Source organism: Perna viridis, chromosome 2 (assembly GCF_037379345.1).
Source record: "Perna viridis isolate PV_CMFRI_1.1 ecotype Kerala chromosome 2, ASM3737934v1, whole genome shotgun sequence".
Lineage (NCBI taxonomy): Eukaryota > Metazoa > Mollusca > Bivalvia > Mytilida > Mytilidae > Perna > Perna viridis.
The window spans coordinates 15,109,146-15,124,824 of NC_142446.1; the positions used below are offsets into that span (position 1 = coordinate 15,109,146).

The following is a 15,679-nucleotide window of genomic DNA, read 5'->3' on the forward strand; positions in this document are numbered from 1 at the left end:
TGTAATAAACCCAGAGTTGGAGCACTAATATTATATATCTGTATCTAGTCATGCTTGGTACTGTAATACTGGGTTGGATAGATGATGGCTATTGTTCATCCGTAATGCTGTTAAACTCTTGTTGTACCAGTCATCTTCATGGTTATCCTATAAAAGTAAAATAACAATTCATGTATTTGGTGAACTAAAATATTTCTGTGTATTATTATTTAATACTTTGTGAAAACATAAATTTCTGAAAAGAAAATACTTCACATTTTCTGTTCTGAGATTTTCATCCATTTGGACTTCAAGAAAACTACTATTTCTTTTATGGTAATTGTATTATTTCTTTATATTTATTTAAAAATTGCTGAAAAATTGTCTTAAAAGAGGGAGCAACTATTTACTTATTTCTTAAAAAATGGGCAACTATTTTCCTATAAAACAAGAAAGTTGAACCATGTTTTTGGACTGAATTTTCTCAACCGTAAAATATTAAAATACCACCAAGTAATATGGATGTATCCAATGTTGTGCATGCATCTTTCGGGAAAACAGCAATACTTTTATTATTTTTATTTTTTATTTTTGTTCATTGCTTAGACAAGAATTTGGGATACATACGGCATGCGCTACTATCAAACATCATAGCTACTGGGCTAGTCATAGCCATCACAAGCCCTGAATTTTAGCAGTTTTATATCTGGTTATCATCACTACAGTATTCTATACGTACCAGACTATAATCTGATGACATCGGAAATTGTTGAACCTGTCTTGGCATGCTTGTCATGTTAGATGTAGCCATACTGGACATTCCTGAAAACTGTGCCATGGAGGGATAGGAAGAGTTCATCTGAGGATAGCGTGCCATGCTGTTCATGTTAGTATGTGGGGAGTAGGCAGCATATGGTCTTGATGTTGTTGGATATAAATTCCTCATCATTCCATTACATGTAGGATTCATTACAGGTGACAGAGATTTGGCCAATTGTTTTTCATGTTTTCTGTATTTTGCTCTTCTGTTCTGGAACCAGACCTGAAAAGGAACACAATTGATTTTAAAAAGAGTTTCATAGGGTAATACCGTAATTCCTAAAACACAGGTAAAAATTACACTGGTCTTGAACTAACGCTTAAGATTCTAGACACATTAATCGTTGCGATAGTATATAAATGACATATAGCTAAGATGGTGATAGAGCATTTTGTTACCCCGATAAAATCGTTGTCACCCCTGTTTCAAGGGGAAACAAACTCTCTGTCACCCTGTAAGCTGTTTGTTATTCATTTTATTATGCTGAATGTTCCATATGGTAATTTTTTTTTTTTTCAAATTAAACCCAAACAATCAGTTATGCATGTTTGTCATTAGTTTTTGTCTGTTTTTTTCTTCTTTAATATTGTTTAGTTTTTCCCGTACATAATTATTTAACCCGACAGTAAACGTAAGTCAGTGCATACAGTATTGACAATAACAATAACCTACCCCCCCCCACCACCACCACCAAAAGAATCAAGAATTTAGTGTTTTGAAATATAACAACTATGACATAAATACTCCTATGAAAACTTTCCCAGTTCCAACCTCAATCCCTTTTTGATTTGACAACACAGTAAGAGATACATAGCGGCATCGTAAAGTCTGCTGAATTTACCGAAACCAGTTTAAATCTGCATGAGAGGGTAATAGACGATAAAAAGCAGAATATTACCCTGGTATTGAAACAATCAAAATTCAGCCTGTTGACATGAAGAATAACAAGAAGACATATTCTACACCTAGTTCCATGTGTATCTTGATTCTTAGTACTCTAAATATCTTGTAATAGAGCGCACATTAGCACAAATGAACTTGATACGCCGAAATCTCTGAAAGGCTGCAAGTGCGGCTCAATGGTACGTTCTGTTAAAGCATTAAAGCTTTTAATGAGCAAAGCAAGAAATATTCTTATATTATTTCTTTTACATTTATTCAATAAACCTACTGCTACAAATGGCTGATTTCAATGTGCACTGACCGAATGAAATAATTTCTTTTTCAACAAATATTTGCAAAATAATAAAGTAACGGTCCACTTTATTGCCTTTAAGTATAGGATGGAAAGTGCTGATTTGTGAATATGTAATTGAAATTAAATGGGTTCTGATGAGTGAAGTGGGCCGCCACTCTCTACACGTCTAATGAAGCAGCAACGTTCTCTGTCAATTACTGTCTTCTGAACCCAAGTAGCATTTCATCGAAGAAGCGGAATTGATTACAATTAGTAGCGACAACTATCACGAACAACCCTTACTTGATCAATGCATTAAATACTGGTAAAATTGAAAGAAATTTTGGTATCTGTTCAACATGCAAAGAGAGTTTGGATACAGTGATCGCATGAGTACAAATACTGGATTTGTTGTGACATAATGGTGATCGCATGATCGGAGAAAATCTACAAATGGAGATGCCATTTTAAGCTGATCATCGCAGTCCACGGTCTTGTAATTGAATTTGGTTTAAAATGCGTCTTGAATAAAGAATGTGAATTTGAGGACAGCAATTAGAGTCCATTGTGCTGACTATCGTGTTGACAATCCAGCAGTTTCCGATACCAATTTAATTTGTCTACATCGTCTTCTTTTCTGTCAATTTAAAATTCAGTCGAAACTTTTTGGAATCTTTTTTATTCATTTTTACATCCGTTCCGGAAACTTAAGTTGAATTTATTTAAACTATTCATACGGACGACAGACAGCAAATTGACGTAGAAACGCACTTACCATGCCTTACTGTAGATAATGCGTATTTTTGTGGAGTTAAGACCCCTTTACGTGAATTAGCTACATGTATCATGATTAGTTAGTAATTGCAGGAATTTTGGCTGTTTCTTGGGTCCAATTTATATAAAACCACTGAAGCTAAATGTCCTAGATTACTGAAATCTGACTTCATGCCTTTTATAAAATATAGAAACTTTCGTATTTTACGGTCTACAGAGACTTAAGAAGTAAACACAGTTTGATTAATTCAAATCCGGAAGTTTAAACACAATGGCTATCTCTAAAGTCGCTATCTTGAGACTTAAACTTATGAATTTTCATGTTCCAAGATCCTGTATTATTGAGAACCGTCATGGGATTTTTAAGAGAAGTTTTCTTTTCTCCAGCGAACGACTCTGGTAATATGGATTGACACATCCTCTAATGGTTTGGTCTCTTGTATCGTAGATTCGACGCATTAACGACGGCAAAAATTCATCAGCAACGGCTTTAGAAAACCATTGATCGTTCTCCACTCATTTGCTAAATTCAATTTTGATTTCCCCTAAAGCAGTGCCAAGTTTTAATGTTTTTCACGGGAAAAGATGGAAACTTTGTTACTTTCTGTGCCAGGGAAAACAGATCGAAATATTGCCTTAATAGAATAGTAGTCATTTGAGCATTATAAAATTAATACTGATAGATAATTAGGGTCGGACCTTCCAAAATATTTCTACTGTGTTAACCTTGAGAAAATGAGATTCCAAAGCCGATGTAATACGTTCAATCCCATGAAACTGTAAAGATGCAGAACAGACTAAACTTCACAACGCTGGTTTACGACACTGTAGTTAAATAAATCTTTTTTAATGTTCAATAACAAAATTGTTTTGAAAATGGACGTCTATAAACGATAGTTAAATAAAACATCGCAATGGGAGCTTATCAATGTCCCAAGACCAACTCGTCTGCCTTTTTGCTGATTAACTGGTTAAACTGATACTAAAATAAAATTATAATGTATTACTGTTATATATTTTTCGGTCTATTTGAAATAACCTCAATGCCCGTGGTGCACATTGAAAATAAACTTCTAGTGTGCATCATGTGCGGTCATAGACCGAAAAAAAAATATAACAGTCATCCTAAAGTGATAAAATGTACCCGTGAAAGAGTCAAAATATGAAGACCAGCTGGGAATTACTAAGCGAAATACATAGCTCAAAGGCAACCTACAAGGATTTTTTTTCATTAAAAAAATCCACACCAGTATTTTATTTGGGGCCATACACAAAAATAGAATGAGCTTAATACAATCCTTATAACATTGAATTCATATAATAAAACATATGAGAGATCCGATAATTTGACAAATTAAAGTTGGTAAAGCGAGACATAAAATATACAACACCGAAACTCATACAACAGCCAGAATAGTCTTAGAGAAGTGAAATGTTCAGCAAATAGTTCAAGATGCCTAGGATCATATAGTAAATATATGAACTGGTTGGTCGCCCCAAAAAATATCTGGATCAAGGTCCATTTTTGGGGCAACAAACCGGCCCATATATAGACATTATATCCGAAGTACCATGAACTATTTGTAATATTATACATTTGAAATGTAGTTCAATGTTGAGTATTTGTGTGAAAGAGTAATCAAGGGAACCAAGGTTATAGCGGTAATCAAAAGAATGTAATCCAGGGACAAAGACCAGACATGGAAAACAGACATACACAACAAAGAACATAAAGTAACTAAAATCATACATACAAAGTAACAAAAGTAAACGAGCAACTCGGATTCCACTAAAAACTGGGAGCATGGGCCAGGTGCACCGGTAGGGTAAGCTTTTCTAGAAACACCCGCCGAGTTGCTCATAAAAAGTCAAGTCCGGAGTAGACAAATGAGGAAAAGAAAACTATGACCCGTTGAATAAATCAGTTTTCATGGTGCTTATGGTTACACCATAACGATCCACGAGTTCATGATGACGACCATAAAACTTCTGTAGTGATGACTTCAATCTTGTAGCAACATAACCCTGTTCCAGAAGCCTATTTGTTAGAGTTCTAGCGTGATACAAAAAGTCTGCGTACAAAACCATACAGTAATTGTTAGTTAAATCATGATGTCCAGTCTAAGTTTTTAGCTTGAAAGCGAGGCGGTGGTCCATATAAAGTAATATGTGTAAGAAATAAACAAATAAAAATCTTAAATTATATCATAGTTCAAAAACTTTTCGAGCAAATTCATTATTTACCATTTTATTATTCAAAAAAGTCAATATTATGCATATTTTTCTTGATGAAAAATGGGACCCAGTTTAGTCCCTTTTGTAAACCTCTGGATACCTCACTGTGGAGGACCTTGATTCTTTTCAACTCTGCATGTAATGCAAGATTATTACAGGACACGGACCATCTTAATTTCAGAGTGCAGTTTGGGAGTTGCTGTTAATTTTACCAGAGCTGGATTGTTTGTAGACCCAGCTGGTCAGATTTTTTCTTGTAAATTGCACATAGGAACATTTGTTTTAGGACAAGTACAGACCACATAATCATTTTTGTCGGTAAGAAAAACAGGTAATTTTTTATACTGACAGTCCCTAAAAATTATATGGTTCGTGTCTTATAACCATACAATATTTTATAGTACAACTTTCCAACAATGAAATTTCCATTAAAAGCGGGTTACACGTTCTGATTATAAAATAGTTTAATACATAAGATAATAATATTAGCCACGTGAATTTATGAGAAAGAATGATATTAAAATAGTTTAAACCATCTACCATAAGAATTTATGAAAAATAGTACAAGATTTTACATGGCACTTTAATTTTCGGCATTTAAAGTATCCCGAACACCCTATTTTTATTCGAATATTTTCTGCAAATCAAATACTTAATGTTTTTGGTTCAACTCTCACTCGATGCGAACGTAGTGCAACAGAGTTTAATGGGCAAGCCGAGAAGAGCTCAAGTTTTTATAGTGTTTACACATCGGCTGGGCGAACTTAAAGGCAATTATTTCCTTCGATTATATGTCTGTATTTTTTAGCTTTCTTTTGTGTTGTTTTGTTTTGTATGCCTTGGTTGTTTTTTTTTTATGTTTAACAGTTACGGACTTTTACTGAAAGACTTTCGTGTGAATAGTAAATTAATGTTGACACAGTTATAATAATTTAGACACTTGACCTTTGGACTTACTCGTCATTGAAGTACATCACTTAATTGATACTATATGATTTTCCTGCGATTTTTCAAAACTTGAATTGACGTAAAATATCATATTTCAAAATAAAGCATATTTATACGATCAATTTAACTAAAATATCTGGTTTGACCTTTAAAAAAAATTAAAAACAATTTTCATATAAGCAAAAATAAATGTTCTAAACAAAAAAAAAACACCCCTTCCCAATACATGTCATCTTCAAACATATACATATATTCGTTTGCTTGTGAACTTTTATTACTTAAAAAAGATAAACATGTTTGTTCTACATAAGACAGCGGAAGTCATAGAATTTCATATTAATACCGAAAAGATTACAAAAGATTGTTCCTGCTTTTTACAGGAATTATTTTATCTGGCTGTGAATTTCGTTCTTTTCAGAATTTTACAGAGAAAAAAATATACATAGTTTCCAATCATATTTTAAAAAAGACTTATTATAAAAATAGAAAAAAATAAATACCAATTACATTTTTTTGGTGTAGTTTGAATGTCTCGATTATTTCTTTAAGTTCTCATTAGGCCTACATGTAATTTGTTGAGAAATGTTTAAAATGAAACTGGCTATAATAGATAGGTATAACAGTCCACTTACTATACTTTATTTTACAAAAAAAAACTATCGTGCTTGCTTCTGATTTTTTTTCAATTTTGACAAAAAATAACCACTTCATTATATAAAAGCATCATTTACACTATATCTCCTTTTTTCTCCTTTCAATGTAGACATGTTGACATAAAGCGGAAGACAATTTTCATATGACCATATGGGCATTTCATGTCTGTAGCAAAAATATTTTCTGGATTTCTTTTCAAGAAGTTCCAGAAGACCAGCTCAAGTGAATGTAATGAGTTTGTAGTAATGCGCTTCGGAGTATTTTCTGTAAGCCGCCCGCGGTGTCAGTGTTCTTGTTAATTTTCCATCTGTTACGGAAAAATTCAATTGTAAATATTCTTCACCAAAACGAATGCCACCAACATTTGAACGAAGATAGCGGTGTAAAACAAATACACAATACACCTTTATACATATCTAATGGTATATTATATATTTTGACAGTTTTGTGTTACTAACAGGAAGACTGGATTAATCCAAAAATACCTAACTCCAATATCTTTTTAATGAGAATTTCGTAGATTTAAATCTAAATACAGAACTTATAACCGAAATGAAAACTCCGTAGGCAAACATTTGTATTAAAAATGTGAGTTTTTTTTAACAAATTTTGTATACATTTAATTCTTTATTTCATTACATCAAAAAACGGAAATATGTGTTTGCAAAATCAGATTTTCAGTCTTGTAAGGTTTGAAATATTATCAATCTCTGATTCAGTATTATTTAATTAATTTTCCAGACCGCGAAAATATGTAAATTCACAATTTCGGATACCAGACAATTCAAATAACCATGTTTATGCAGTGTTGTATTTTTTTCACCTAATTCAGAGCACTCCTGATCCTAATCATTGTGTTGCCCCAAAAATGTGTTTCATGAAATTTATTCTTACAAAATTTTAGTATATTTAATTTTTATTTCGATTTTCGTTCATGATTCGGAACAGGACAATGACACACTAATCACATGATATTTATACATCACTTATATTTGCACCCATTTAATCTTATACTAATACTTTCCAACATTAATATGTACTAAGAGACTTTTGTTTTATATATGTTCACAAGATAAACTTATTTAAACGTTACTAATTATCTATCTTTTCTTCTCTCGACTTTACCAAAAAGTTTAAATAAATTGACAACGTCATCACTTCGAAGAACGATTGGTAAAATCTTAATCAGGATTTTTTCTCTTCTTGTGTTAATAGATTATACACATATAAATATAGCAAGTAAAAATGTGTAACAATAAGGGAAAAACTTATATTATATGTAAAAAAAATATATTTGGAAAATAAAGCTTATGATTTAGTCATGATAATTTAAAAAGAAAAAAAAACTGACCTGTATTCTAGCTTCATTGAGTTTGGTAATCCTCGCCAGCTCTTCTCGGCAGTAAATATCTGGGTAGTGACTTTTGGCAAATGCAGACTCTAATTCTTGTAGTTGTTCTTGTGTGAATGTGGTACGATGTCTTCTTCGTGCGGGTGTTGGACAAGAACTGGGATTATGGTTGCTTCCACCAGATCCTGGGTTTAACAACGAACTTGAACCTCCATTTCCTGGCTCAGGTTTTATTTTCTTAAATGCACCCTCTTGTACTAAAAAATGGTAATATTTGAATAAATAATTATCATGAAAAATCTTAATTATTTTTTTTTTGGAAACTCAGAAAATAAAATCATGTTACCACCAATTGTCGGGACAATGTCAGTAAATGCCATATTTCTTTTGGAATGCTGAACAAAATTTTAAAAGACAGTGATAATGCAAATATAAGAGTTTATTTCGATAGAACATTGACGTCATTTATATAGTTATGAATTATATATATAAATGACAAGTTAACGTGAAGGTGTTAACAGATGGTCAACTACGGTCAAATTATCCACCATTTTTATTTCACGCCCAATTCCTAATGTTAACCTACAAGTTTTATAAACACCTTATTCTGTCACCTTTATTTTTAAACTTTTGTTTGGTATTCTTGTTCAAATTTTATCTTCTATATTTACAAAACGACACGCGAACAATTCAATAGAGCTAAAATACAATTATCACTTTCTGCGAAAATTTCTTGAATGGCGTATCACGAATATCCATTTTCCCTTACCAGGAAAATTTCAATTCGTTGAATAAAAAAAGAATGATAGAATTAATCATTCGCTTTTTTAAGGTTAAAATTTATGACAATAATTTATTCATAATTTATGACAATAATTTTATTCATTTATCTTTTTTTTTATTTATTATTTGAATTGAGAAAAATTTCTTAATACGTAAATTTTGTTGAAATAAATACTATACAAATGACCTTCCCATCGTCAAAGAAAAAACAATAAATTAGAGTAGCACTGCATTACTAAAACACATTGATATATTTAAGTCCTACCAATTTATTTTATTTATATTATCTTAGCTTCTGAAAAAAAAAATGTATGCAAACAACACAAAAACAAATAAATTCACTGTTTCAAATGCTTCTGGTTATATTCACCTACCCTTACCATGGTTTCTCTTTTAAAGTCCAAAGACGATCCATTTTTGTATTTTCACCAATATATTTGTCTCTATATTGCATAAAATAAATTTTTCTCCCTTTATATGAGGTTTTGGTGTAAAGTAATTTAATAGAGACTTTCTTTAATCATATATATTAACTTTATTGCCGCAGACATAACAAATGAAATTTTCCCGGAGTACAAAATTTCGTTACGCGAAAACAAAATTATGGTTGTGTAAATTACCTGGAATTTAATCAAAAAGATCATCAGCTGTAAATTAGTACAATTGTATCAAGTCCTGCTTAGATTATTTCATATTCCAAACGTGTCGATTGTAACGAGCAATAAATATATTTGGTTATTTACGACTATTGTAAATAAAATAGAATTATTGTGCGTATGTAATAACATTTCCCTCCGCATTCCTTTACCTAGATTATTTAATAAATTTTATTCCAATTCTTCAATTATTGGGTAATTGGAAATGAGATTAATTAATAAAATGAATTATCTGCGATAATAAATTGAATTTGTTGAATTAGAGACCTACCAGTAGTTTCCGTTAGGTTTCTACCGCTGCCGTCAAGGTTATATAAAGCTGCAAAATCGTCCACTTTTCTTTTTTCAACTCTTTCTTCGTTGACTGAAATCCTATTTTCATCTGCCATTTTTTATCAGGATAAAAGGGAATGTTGCTCTATACGAACAAAAATTAAAACTCTATAATGAGATTTACTTTTCGTTTACATTTATATCATTCCTGAAAGAAGTTTTCGGAATTTTCTTAACCAATCAAAACTGTTTTGATTGGCATTATCTTAAGTTATTTCTACCTTACATGGTCGCGTGCCAAGATGTTCTCTGATTGGTTGATAAGATCAATAGACCCGCTTGCTTTAACGACGGAATTGCAACAGAACTTCTGGAGATGACCAAATGTTACGGAATTTGATTACTAAAAAGTTTTAACCAACAACAAAAATGTATGCATTTTCTCCCGTTCGACTTTATCTATTATTTCTTCACGATTGAGAGGACAGCCTATTTCTGCTATCGCCGGCTTTAATAAGTTAAAGACGACTGCGAGCACAAAAGATAAAATGACTAATTTCTAAAATGTCTTTTGTTCATAATTTACAAAGATATAACTTTATAATTAAGTTTTGTAAAACGAGAAAAAAGAACTAAAATTGGAGTTACGGTTGCGAGCACTAAACATGAAAAAATCCTTTAGTTTGACGATTTCATATCGAAAGCATCTTATGATGATTATATCTAAATATAATGCCCAAACTTCATAAGAAGGTTCATGAAATCATTTCATTGCAATATAATGCAAAAATAAGCACATACATTCATACCAGACATACAGATTAACATAATTAATATATTTCTACAGACATGATACTTTGCAACATGCCTTCACAAGTAGACCACGCATTTCTTTCAGAAAATGTGCTGGGTGGTGCCTTTGTTTGTGGGATACTTAGGATGCATATTTTCTGTGACCCTAAGTATTCCCGAAGATAATACAGTGGCAGATCCAGGATTTCAGGTTATGGCAGCGTAAATAAAATAAAATGCCGAGGAGCGAAGCGAGACCAAAAAATTGGGGAGAAGAATGTGTGAAAAACCCCCGGCACCCTCTGGATCCGCCAGTGGTATAATGTAAGGGACAAGACAAGACAAGACAATTCTTTATTATAGTCTCACCTCTAACTGACATATTATATATACATTTAAAAGCAATATATATGATTCTAAAAGTTAATAGTTCACATTTGTCTAATACCATTATTATCGATATACAAAACATATACATTTAAAACTTTATGTTGTCAAATTAGAGCCACTCTTTTCAAAAAGTTATGAGAGACTTTAAATAAGTAATTAAAATACTATATATATACATTTTCATTTTAATATATTATATTAACAGAAATTACCTATATAAAATATTTCTTATAGTTAATAAAAACATCATGGCAGATTTTGGCTGAATAAAAGAACATTTTTTCATCACTAAATAAAAATATGAATTTTTCATCATCAGTTAAATTATCAAAATTGTCATTAAAAGATTTAGCCCGAATAAAAATATCTTCTTTCGAATGTGAATACACAGGACAATGCAAAATGACATGTTTCTCATCCTCAATATTACCATTATCCATACATACATTATTAAAACACAATCTATTTTCACTCAAAATACCTTCATGTCTGCCAGTTTCTATTTTTAATGGTGCAACACCACAACGAAATTTAGAAAAAGCACTTCTGTATCTACCAGGTATACGTGTTTGTAAATATCGTTCTACTCCATACCCTTGCTTAAAAATTCTATAAGTTCTCAGCTTACTATGATTATTACTATCTAAATCATTGAACCATTTATTCTTAAATTTTAAAAATTTATATTTTCTAACATATTTATAGAACTTTTGTTAAATATAAAATCTGTATTACAAAAATGGTTTACATTTAGCTCTCTAAATTTACTATGTACTCTAAAGTTCCAATTCTTTATTCTATTATTACAATTTCTAATTGTCCATAAAAAGACTTTTTTATCAAGTCTATTATTACACATTTTTGTAAATCTTGACCACATTCTAAAAACACATGACCACTGCTTAATTATACAAGACGACCAGCCCATGTCACCATAAAGTGAAAGATTTGGGGTATATTTACCGACCCCCATAAAGAAACGCATTGCTCTATTTTTTACAGCATTAATACATGAAAAGTCTCTACAGCCCCATATAGAGGCACCGTATTCAATAACTGACATAACCATTGTATCAAATAATTTTGTAAATACAGAATAATCAAAACCTCCATTAGCTTTATATTTAGCTATAAGTAAACCTAGAGCTCTACTAGCAGACTTGGCAACAGCCTTAGCCATATCTACGTAATTCAAAAATTCACTCATGACTTATCCTAGATATGTATATTTATCTACAATTTCTATCTTTTTAGGGAGATGTTTCACACGTAACAAATTCTACACGTTGACGTACTCCTATAATTAAGAGCGGGGAAACACTCTCGGACCCATGTTGGGTCTTGGAGTTGGCCAGAGCGTCAAGAGAGCAGCCCAGCCACTAGCAGGACATACTCTTATTGAATGCTGGGCTTCGCTTCCTCCGTCTATTTACGGACATACTAACAGAATCCCCGTATGTGGCGGTCGTGCGAGATCCGCAAGAATAGTCAAGACCGTAAAAAAACACATAGAAGCACACCTAATAATTATATTAGAGAAGAAGAGAGAAAAAATTCCACAAATTAAAGGTTTGCTTTGCATTCTTTGTGTATTGAATTCGCCCTGTTTTGACCTTTCGTATAACCATCAAAGTTAAATTACACATAAAAGTCAAAGTAAATAATAATAATCAATAAAGGCTTTTTGTGCATAATAGTAATAAATGACAAAACAAATGCCATGTGGATACACATTCTGCATTCTGTTCAGCGAAGTAAAGAATTGACCAGATGGCTTGAAAGAAAGTCGTATAGATATCTTTAGCCACTCATGAGCCCGAGGAAGTGGTCGTCTAAGCCATCAATTAGGTAACCAGTGGACAATTAGCCATCAACCAAATATAATGAAAGTGATTCCATCACCTTAAGGGGTCAATCTTTTCTTCTTTGGTCAAATATAGGAACATTGTAACGAAAAGAAATGTTCATAGCGTGTCGAAAATATAGGGTGGCCTAAACTTTTGTTTTAGAGAAGACGAGTTTAGCTGACAATCTGTCACGAAATCGGCATACTTTGGTCGTACAGGATTGTTTGTAGAGTGTATACACCCTACCCTTAATTGGTTCATTATTAATTAAAGAGAATTGACATATGTTGATTTTTTTAATTGATTAATGTAAGTGATTAATTACAAATGATATTCAAAAGGTGCAGGAAAACCACAAGTCAAATTGAAAGAGATTTCGAAAATATTTATCGATTTAAAGAAGTATCATGACATATAAATATCTTGAATTGAAAAAGGATATAAAATAGTCAAAATGTTACATATTTGTTAATGAGCAAGGCGAATAAGAAAATTGTAATTACCACCCTGTATTGCCAATTAAGCTGCATAACTGTTTACTTCTAGAAATTAGAGAAATGTTCCCGACTGAGTGAGCAAGTTCTGCTTTATGTCAGCAAAGATCACTCAAGCAATACTTGGTTTAAATTGAATGTAAATGACGGCAAGAGGAACAAACCCAAGACAGAAAACGAAGTTATGATAAGTATGATGAAAATCTGTGATTTGTGAAAATATCAATTTCCCTGTACTGGAGCTGTAATGAGGTTCTCTGGCGGAAAGAAAACACAATTTGTAGCATATTTAAAGAAATGAATAATTTTACAACTGTCGCAGACCGATCAATTACTTCAGATGTAGAGGTGGAAATGTTCCATTGAGAAATTTAAGATATGGTTTTAGTTCAATAATCAAGTTAACGTTTTATTTGTAACAACCACAATGAAATATTCATATACAAGCCTTTTTTTTGTCATATGATAATGTGACATGTTAAAACTATATCTATAGTGCCTCTAAACTTGGACGCTGGATAGCAATGAACCCAGAAGGTGCGACAATCAAATAGATACGTAAATGAATGACATTAGTTGAAATACATTTTAAATGGACACCAGCGACGTTTATGGAGATGATTGGTTAGTTTTTCATGCAGTTTATAAAAAAAAAAAATACTTTTCTCTTCAGTAATGAACTATACAGCCGTATGTTGCGGTGTATGTTTTTTTTATATATATAAGTCACAGCATTACAATACTAAAACAGTATAAATATTTCACTGAAATCTCCCGTCACAGTTAATATGAGCAGTTATCAAGTCATTCATTTCTTTATTTCCTCATCAAATGAGATCATAAATATATATACAGTTATACACAATGCTAAACACTAACTGTAGAAAGAAATGACAATAATAAACAGAAAATAAGATATCAAAGTATAGTCACATAAAGGAATTACTATATACATTATGTCAGGGGATATGGGGGAGATTTGACACACGCTGTCTCGTGAATCAATTTGTCCCGAGTGTGCCTACTGAACAACGATAAACATTGAATCACACGAGTATGGCTTAGACGTCTGAAGTTGAATAAACCGCCGTCATCCATACAAGTATCAAGAAGCCTTCTTAACAGAGTGATAAAATGACCGAATGAAGTTCTTGAAACAGTTCAAACTCAAAGTTGAAATAAATATATAAATTCATGAATGTACTTTGTATACAATTTTGAAAACATGAGAAAAAGTTCATAGCATTTATGATTTCTGTTCATCAAAACGAAAATAGTATAGTCGAGTATATCTGTTTGGATTTATAGCTAATGTCCAACATATAAATCTTTAATTGTAAATATTTTAAAGCCAATTGTAAACGTAATATGCAAATCCATACGTATTTCCCTTTTTAAACATACCATAAGGAAATTGAAGGCCTGTCAAAGCAAAGTCATGTGTATTTATTAAAAGTATTTTACTACATATGCAACAGCCATGTTTGTTTAAAACATGCGACTTCCTTTATTTTGTAAATAATTCTAAGTTAAAACAACCTTAAGACAATCGAAGTTTCCCTTCAAAAACGTGTATCCCCGCCCCAACCTCATGATAATATACGTTTTTGAAGAAAAAAAAATAATTTGGAGTTAGGATGTTAGAATATTAGTTTTAATGCGAATTCGTTTCCAAATTTTTGTTTAATTGTAAAAAAATTAATTTCAGATGTAACACGTTTTCTGATTGGATAAAACAATTTCGGTTATCATCTCATAGAACAAAATTTGTAATGACTGTGATGTCATCAAACTTTTCCAATGATTTACTCGTTGAATTTTGGAACTAAAACTAAATTATAAGGAATTACGGTTACATTTTTCGGTCTATTTGAAATAACATCGGTGCCCGTGATCAAGAAGTTAAATGCTATATATAAATCCTTGCCGTGATGCACAATTTAAAATAACCAGCTACGCAGGTTACTTAGTGTGACTACGTGATGAGATTATTTCTTCATAGACGAAGAAATATCACAGTCATTCCTTTAATAATTTAATGTCCGATTTAACAATCTTTCTGATTGGATAAACAATTTTGTCCATCGTCTCAAAGATCAAATTTTGTAATGTGACTGTGACGTAATCACACTTTTTTGACAATTTATTCCTTAAATTTTGATACTGGGAATGACTGTTATAGATTTTCGGTCTCTTTGAAATAACTTCATTGTCCGTGGTGCACACTTGAAAATAACCTGGTAAGGAGGTTATTTAGTTTGTACCACGTGATTGAGGTTATTTTCTCGTAGACGGTAAACAAATAACAGGCATTCCTTTAATTTTTCTGTTAGTTTTGGTGGGATTTGTGGTAGTTTCCTGAACAAAACGGCCTATCAAAGCAAAGTGGTTTTGGAGTTGGGCTACAAGATATGTGAATGAATGAATTTTATTCTCATTAGCTATAGACATAGTTACAGAGAAGACAAAACATTGAACAAATATACATAATTTTAAAGCATGTGTT

The 15,679-nt window shown here is 31.8% G+C and overlaps 1 protein-coding gene and 1 pseudogene across 1 annotated transcript; both read right to left on the reverse strand.

The window, feature by feature from the left end:
- Positions 1-48: 48 nt before the first annotated feature.
- LOC148623780 (homeobox protein unc-42-like) lies at positions 49-9,766 on the reverse strand. The gene is made up of 4 exons (XM_088565892.1): positions 9,649-9,766; positions 7,939-8,195; positions 719-1,021; positions 49-147 (listed from the first exon to the last, which is right to left on the reverse strand). The coding sequence occupies exons 1-4, from the start codon at positions 9,764-9,766 to the stop codon at positions 49-51; spliced, it is 777 nt and encodes a 258-aa protein (XP_088422018.1).
- A 1,278-nt stretch (positions 9,767-11,044) lies between these two features.
- Positions 11,045-12,037, reverse strand: LOC148623781 (uncharacterized; annotated as a pseudogene).
- Positions 12,038-15,679: the final 3,642 nt, after the last annotated feature.

Coding starts and splice junctions, on each gene's coding strand:
- LOC148623780 (XM_088565892.1), bottom strand. CDS start 9,766: ATGGCAGATGAAAATAGGATTTCAGTCAACGAAGAAAGAGTTGAAAAA. Junction 1,022..7,938: donor TCAATGAAGCTAGAATACAG/GTCAGTTTTTTT, acceptor GTTCCTTTTCAG/GTCTGGTTCCAGAACAGAAG. Junction 148..718: donor TGTCATCAGATTATAGTCTG/GTACGTATAGAA, acceptor TTACTTTTATAG/GATAACCATGAAGATGACTG.